The sequence below is a fragment of the Prunus persica genome, chromosome G4, assembly GCF_000346465.2.
Source record: "Prunus persica cultivar Lovell chromosome G4, Prunus_persica_NCBIv2, whole genome shotgun sequence".
Lineage (NCBI taxonomy): Eukaryota > Viridiplantae > Streptophyta > Magnoliopsida > Rosales > Rosaceae > Prunus > Prunus persica.
This window is the reverse complement of record NC_034012.1, coordinates 21,495,101-21,502,798: the sequence shown is the minus strand read 5'-3', so window position 1 is coordinate 21,502,798 and position 7,698 is coordinate 21,495,101. Positions and strand designations below refer to the sequence as shown.

At 36.7% G+C, this 7,698-nt stretch overlaps 1 protein-coding gene across 4 annotated transcripts; it reads left to right on the top strand.

Moving 5' to 3' along the window:
• LOC18780985 (translation initiation factor eIF-2B subunit gamma) lies at positions 1,131-7,422 on the top strand. Of its 4 annotated transcripts, none has more exons than XM_020562788.1 (13): positions 1,131-1,293; positions 1,490-1,585; positions 1,765-1,842; positions 3,164-3,244; positions 3,329-3,548; positions 3,632-3,684; positions 5,395-5,444; positions 5,542-5,638; positions 5,718-5,978; positions 6,091-6,183; positions 6,343-6,447; positions 6,612-6,728; positions 6,827-7,422. In XM_020562788.1, exons 1-13 carry the CDS (start codon positions 1,228-1,230, stop codon positions 6,896-6,898), a joined length of 1,389 nt encoding a protein of 462 aa, XP_020418377.1. In that variant the 5' UTR covers positions 1,131-1,227; the 3' UTR covers positions 6,899-7,422. The 4 variants fall into 4 exon arrangements, with proteins under 4 accessions (XP_020418377.1, XP_020418376.1, XP_020418378.1 ...); XM_020562787.1 differs by having other exon boundaries at positions 3,626-3,684; XM_020562789.1 differs by having other exon boundaries at positions 1,132-1,293; positions 5,542-5,629.

The window sequence follows — 7,698 nt, the reverse complement described above, 5'->3', positions numbered from 1 at the left end:
GCTTGAAAAATATCTCATTTGCTCACCCACATTGGAGAACTCCAAGTAATGAGCTTGGATTTTGGTGCTCCCAAGTAGGTAGATTATCCAAGAGCTTCCGTGGGCCTTGTGGACCTCCATAACCTTCCACACCATAATCCTTCGCGCAAGCCCCATGAACCACATGACTTGGGTTCATGTGAGCTTGGTAGATGATTGACATATGAAAAAAATGTATTATTGGCTTGGCATGACATGCACACTATTTATATATTTATTTAATGACTAACTCCCAAAGTATAGCTTGGATTAATGCATGACCAACATTATATGGTATATTGGGCTTTAAATGTCTTTGGGTTTCTCGTGACTTTTTGGGCCTCAACACTTACTAATATGGCTATCCATTTAAAGATTGGTATGCATTATCCGAGTATCTACTTAGAGTTATATTACCTATAAAGCACAATTATTTTCTCAGCTACCTTTCTTTTCTTATTTTTATAACAATAAAAAAAATTATTTTTGGACTGAAACATGTATTTATCATAACCTAAAATATACTATATAATTATCAAAATCCACAACTTTTGTATTTCGCTCATAAATAATGACTGCTTGAATACACATCGATTTTTGTAAAGTTGTTGAAAGTCAGGACTAAATACATCCAAAGTTTTATTTAATTTTATAGACTCCATTTAAATTTTAAATTGAATAATTTTATAGACTCCATTAAAATCCATTACTGTCCGTTTAGATGAAGCAATTGAAAATTACATAGAATTCCATCATTTCAATTGCTAGTGTTTGGATAAGTATGTCGAATTTGGTAAATGACGGAATTTTGTAAATGACACAATGAAAATTTTGAAATGAGAAATGGTGGAAATTAAACTCGGGAATTTGTTGTCCCAATTTCCACGATTTTTTTCACGCATCATTTAATAAATTTCACTCTTAAGTTGTCAAATAAGGGAATTGTCAATTTCTACTCTTAAATTCTTGACTTTTAGCTAAATTTCGAATTATTTTTTCTCATCTAAACGGAGGATTAAACTTTTAATTGTGATGTGGTAAGTAGTTAAAAGCAGCAGTAGTCTTGTAAGTGACACCGTAAAACAGAATAATTACGAGCAGTAAAGCCACGCTCTCCTTCCCAATTTCTCAGCTTCAGTTCAGAGACAGAAACGCAAGAAAACCTTAAACCCCTCTTCTCTCTCTCTCTCTCTCGCTCTCTGTGCTCCGATGGATTTCCAAGTGGTCGTCTTAGCTGGTGGCACCTCAAAGAACCTTGTCCCTCTCGTCTCCAAGGTCCTCAAACTTTTTTCCACTTGATTTCCCGGAAAGATACTATCTCAGTTCGATTTATTTATGTCTTTTTCTCTCCAATTTTCCCTCCAGCCAAACGCTCGGTTCCTATTTCTACAATCATTACTGTTTCCTCTTCTTCTTTTTCTTATTACTTTGCTGTTTATTTTTTATAATTTCTACTCTTTTATAATGACAGGAGGTTCCAAAAGCTCTGCTTCCTGTGGGGAATCGTCCGGTTATCTCGTACGTTCTGGAGCTCTTAGAACTCAGCAACCTTAAGGATCTCATTGTTGTACGATTTCTTCATCTTTCTCTCTCTAACCGTTTCATTGCTCTGCTTATGCTCTCTGTTTCATTGCTCATGGCGGTTTTCATGGGTTAAGATAGTTTGTGTGATGTCAAGTTTCCCTCTTTCCAGCAGCAACCAAACAGCGCTCCTTATTGATTTTGCGTTGTGTATATTCATTCTAGGTGGTTGAAGGGCAGGATGCGGCTGTACGCGTTGGCAGTTGGATTTCAGGGGCTTATGTTGATCGTTTACATGTTGAGGTACTTACCCAACTTTGCTTTCTTGTGTTTTTATTTTAACTAATATTATTTTTGAAATTTATGTTACTTTAGTTTGTTTCTTTTTAAATGCTATGTTGTTGTAGTGGTAGTAGTAGTTTTTATTGTTTAGCATTAATGGATCAAATACAATTTGTACGGAAGAGAACACTTGATGTCTAACAATTAGAAAAGATAGTCTTGGAGTCCTTGTGTAAGTTTTTGGAAATGTGTCAAAAACTGAATGATCTTTTGGCACCAATGTTGTGATGGCTCTTTTTGGGTAGTTTTTGGGGAGAGAAATAGAATGGTATTTATTTAATGATGCTTGGGTTAAGGAAGTGGATCACTTGTGGGGGAGGGTCTGTGTTGGGCATCCTTATGAGCTTCAATATCTACAGAGCTCAAGGACTTTTTTTATTATTTTTATTTTTATATTTCTTCTGATTGGATGTATTTTTTTTTTATGTGGCTGTTCTTTGGCGGATGTAATTATTCTTAGCTGTTGATTAGTAGACTTTTTATGTCAGTGGACACCTTGTCCTCTGCTATCTACTCTTTCATATTTTTTTTTCCTTTCTATTAAGTGAAAAAATGATTCTTATCAATAACACATCAAAAAACAAAAAAAAGGAATCTTGGGTCTCATACAGTGATCCGATTGATGAAAAGGAAAGGATTAATCAAATACTATTGATTCTGACTCAGATTAATTATTTATCCATTTGATTTTGGGTATCTCTACTTACTGGAACAGGGAGTTACTTGTGGAAGAATGGTTCCGCACAATCTCAATCTCTCTGTCTCTTGATTGTGCGGCCTTAATTTTATCCCTGTCAATGCTTGATCTGTATGCCATCATGCAATTGTCTGGTATCTATACTGTCCTTTTCTGCGCTGAGTAATCTTGAGCTCCAAATGACTAAAATTCTTATTGAAGGTCTAAGTTTGCGAGGCTGTATCTGTGCTGATTATTCTAGTTATTGAATTTGAAATTTGATTTTTGTTAGTTTTGTTACTGTTTGGAAAAAAAGGGCAATTGTATAAGTAATTGAATTTGTTATTTGGCGTGGTAGCCTTTGCATGTAAATTGGCAATTCCCTGTGTTTTCAAAATTATTTCTATGGCTTCATTTTCTGTGAAGCTGGATGCACATCCCTTGCATTATTGCATTTTGTTTGCCCGTGCATGTAAACTGAGTTCCTCAGTATATAAAGTCTTTAGTCACGATGATACTGAGCAGTCCTTTTCATTAACTCGACTCACAGGTCCTTTACCTAAGTTTTTCACCTACAGAAGCATTGCATAATTCTGTATACTGCAGGTTGCAGCAGTCCCTGAGGATGTTGGAACAGCTGGTGCACTGCGGGCCATTGCACACCACCTGACTGCAAAAGACATTTTGGTTAGCATCTAGATATCCTTTTTAGTATTTTGACTTCTTAAAAGTTTTTTCTTACATAGTATTCAACTGTTTGTATGCCTGCAGGTTGTGAGTGGTGATATTGTCTCTGATGTTCCTCTTGGTGCAGTAGCTGCTGCTCATAGACGTCATGATGCAGTAGTAACTGCAATGCTTTGCTCTGCTCCTGTAAGTGGACCTTCAGAATCAGGATCTTCTGTTGGAAAAGATAAAGCCAAAAAACCTGGACACTACAATATCATTGGTCTGGATCCCACAAAGCAGTTTTTAGTGTACATAGCAACGGGTTAGATCATTACTTATCCTTTTCTTTAGCATGCAGCCTTACATGTTCCTCATCTAGCTTCTTTTGGTTCTTACTAGGAGCAGAACTTGAAAAAGATATTCGAATTCAGAAGAGCATACTCCGTGCAGTTGGCCAGGTAATGGGTTTCCCTCAGTGGATTGTCTTGTTTCTTTCGGTAGACTAGAAAACAATTACTTGGCTGGTGAACTTCAATGGGCATATGCTTAATGCGCCCGCGTAACTTTGTAAAACTATTCTCTCATCTTGGACATCATCATATAAAAAATTATGAGTTACTGATTTACTTCATGCTGATCATCACTACTACATTGAAACTTCTGTTACGGATTTGATTAATTTCTTTTCAGGATGGCATTCCAGCTTTCTAATGATAGGGGTGTTACAATTTGTCCCCCAAATCTTTTCTTCTTTCAGTTTACCCCCTTGATTATGCTTGTCTGTTAATCTGGGGTCTCCCCCAAATGAAAATCTCTGTTTAAAAAAAAATTGATGGGTTGCCGTCCAGTTCCATCCAAGATTCTGTTAAATAAGGTCATGTTCCGTGGATATGAACCCTTTATTAAGGGAAGTTTGGTCATTCGTTTCCAATTTTATTTATTTCCCTTTTCATATCTCTTCTCTCTCTTTTTCCTTCACTCTCTCTCTGTTTACTCTCCTACATTTGTTCTCTCTCTCTCTCTCTCTCTCTCTCTCTCTCTTCCCTTTTTCTGCTTGTTCTTGCTTGGGTTAATGGGATTTAGGGATTAGCATTTCGCTGGGTTTGGGTCACTTTGGGCATTGGACGGCTGGGATGACTTTTATGTGGTTGGGGGGTTGGGGTGTTTTATTTGGCTGTGGGTGCTGGGTAAGTGTCCAATGATTTGGTTTGGCTGTTGATTTGGGGCTGGGTTTTGTTTGATTTTGATGGGCTTTAAGGAGATTACAATATGGAGTAATTTGATGAGCTTGTTTACTGAACTTAAAATTTCTTTTCCTGATTTTGTTTGGTTATGGCTTAGTTTCTTTGGTTCTTTTAATATTGCACAAATTTGTACAAATTTTGTAATGGTTTGGTTAGCTTAGTGGATTATCTGTGGTATTGGGTTTGGTTTGAAAGTTGTGTGGAAAATATGAATTTTTTGTTTAAGCCCAGATTCTGCCTCTTATCTAGCACATGCTCAATAAAATGTCCCAACAAGAGCAATAGCCATGGAAATCATGAAATATTTAGGTATTGTGGAGTTGGTTATAAAGCTTGTGAAATGTACTCTGAGTTGGGTATTCAAATTCAATGACCAGCTTGAGTTGGGTACTCCGATGGTTGGGTATTCAAAGTTAGCGGTTGATATGTCAGTTGTGTTTCTTTTATATGTTACTTTCAGCTGTGTACTCCAACTGAATTGAATTCAGTTTTTCCTATGACTCTTGGAGCTTTTTGGTTGATCAAGTTACAATAAAGGGTTGCGTATTTGGGAATGGGGCGGGGAAAGAAGAGTGGACACGGAAAGAAGAAGGGAGACAGAAGAGAGAAGAGGCAGGGGAAGTGAGAAAAATACCCTTGAAAAAGGGGTCACATGGCGCATTTAACAGAAAAGTGAATGGAACTGGACAGAGACCCTACAGTGCATAATTTATAGGGCAAACATTTTTTAGGGGGTAAATGATAACACCTCAGTTCGGGGGCATTGCTGTAATTTCCGTACTTTGTTTTTTGTTGCTATGTATATTTCTTTGAAGCAATGGAAATTTTTATGAAGTTAAGAATTGTCAATTCAAATGTCATTTAACCTTGATATAAGGTTAAATAGTTTTCTGCATATTCTTATACTTTTTTTTTTCTGTGTAGATGGAAATTCGATCTGATCTCATGGATGCTCATTTATATGCATTCAAGAGGTTATAACTCCTTTCTTTTTGCTTATAAATAATGATTGTTTCATGCACAAATTGTTCTTTTTACATGCTTACAATATATACTTTCATTCCCTCCTAGGTCTGTTCTGCATGAAGTTTTGGATCAAAAGGATACTTTTCAGAGTTTAAAGCAGGATGTATTGCCTTATCTTGTTCGATGCCAGCTGGTTAGTCCAGTGAGTTTCCTTATTAGAGTCCTTTAGGATACTGGCCCTTCTAAAACATCTGACTAGTTCGTATTTCTTTGTATTAAAGAGTTCAGAAGTGTTGTTAAATGGTGCACCACAAACAGAGGAAAACGGAAATGAGAAGGCCAGTTCTCAGAACAACCAATTAATGCTATCTCAAATCCTGGCTAATTCATCCACTCCAAGTTTCCATGAGCTCTATGCTCTAGGTCCTAATGGCTCTACTCCTGTTCGAAGAACCCATAAATGCTGTGTTTATATTGCTGGAAAGAGCAAATACTGTGTGCGTTTAAATTCCATTCAAGCATTCAGTGACATTAATCGAGATGTGAGTTTAAGAGCTTTAAGTTGGGCATTTCCTATGATAATCATCTGTTCTACATTTTCATTCTGTGCAACCTTTTGGCATGTCCGCATGTTGAATTCTGAATTCCTGCCAGGTCATAGGAGACGCTAGCCATTTGTCAGGGTATTCCTTCTCTGCACAAAATAACATCATTCATCCATCAGCAGAACTTGGATCAAAAACAACTGTAAGTCAAAGTATTTACATTTCAAAAAAATGGATTGCCAAATTAGCATTAGATCTTGTTGACCTTTCTGACAATTTTGGGAAAGTTTAGGTCACTGCCCTGGGTGACTTCATTTTAAGGTTATTATGGTACTCATCAGCTGGTGGGACTTTGTTTTAGGTTGGACCACATTGCATGCTTGGGGAAGGTTCACAAATGGGTGACAAATGTAGTGTTAAGCGATCTGTTATTGGCCGTCACTGCCGGATAGGTTCTAATGTGAAGGTAAGATGATTTTTTTTTTTTACCTTTAAAGGTTGGAATTAAAAATAATAAAAAATTGTATCTAGCTTTTTTATATCTTCTCTGTGTCTTTCTGATTAATTACAATGACAGAGATATCTGGAGCTCAGATAAATTTATCAAATTTTAATGTTTAACATCTGCAGGTTGTGAATTCAGTTGTTATGAATCATGTTACCATTGGCGATGGCTGTTCGATCCAAAATTCAATTATTTGCAGCAATGTACAGCTCCAAGATCGCGTTGTACTAAAAGATTGCCAAGTAAGCATACTTTTTTTTGGATCTCTCTTCTTGCCTCTCTTCCCCTCATGTCTCATGCAGCGGCTGGTATCTCATTATTATGTTTGTTTGCCTTCCAGGTTGGTGCAGGTTTTGTGGTTACTGCTGGAAGTGAGTGCAAAGGGGAGGCATTGGCTAAGAAAGAGAAATGAGCAAAAGGGAGTCCGTGGCCATGAAATGATAGTGGGAAAGTTTTAGTTTCTGTCTTGTGCTTCAATAGATTTTGTTGACTGGTGGCAATGAGCACAAAGTGAAATGGGAAAGATAATCTCCGAGTGTAGCTTTTAGTCCCCCCATCTGCCTTTTGATTTTATTGGTTCTCTCATATCTAATCAAAGCATTTCCAATTTATATTTTCAATTGAGAGAATAGGTAGACGACTAGCATCAATTTTGTCAAATAGTTTCTCGTATCTAAGTTATTATCTCAATTAGTTGTCGGGTAGAAAGCCTTCTTGTATTCGCAGCAATGATTGTTTTTTGTATTTGTAATACAAAAATATACTATGGACTCTTCTGGTCTACACAGTGGGGTTTTCGCTGCTTGATAATGTTTATTATGTTTTGTTGCCTGGTGTAACACCCCCCTTATGCGTACACCAGAAGGTGCTCCATAATCAGAATGAACATGAATCGCATTGAGCATGAATTGAAGTCACTCCAAGCATTCCCCTTTTGAAGTCTTTACTAGTAAGAAACTTCCTCGATGTGTGAGTTACCCCCACTCCATTTTTTTTTTTAATAATTAGAGCTAAAAGTGAGAAGGGTTAATTATAATTTTGGTCATTGGGTTTGGCTCGAAATCAAATTTAGTCATCGTGATTTCAATTTTCCTAATTTCGGCATTGTATTTGCAGTTGTTAACAAATCAAGTTGTTAACAAATCAAGTTCAAGTTCTTAATTTCGTTAGTTTGGTAGGGGCTTTATTGTCTTAAAAATTAAACAAAATTTT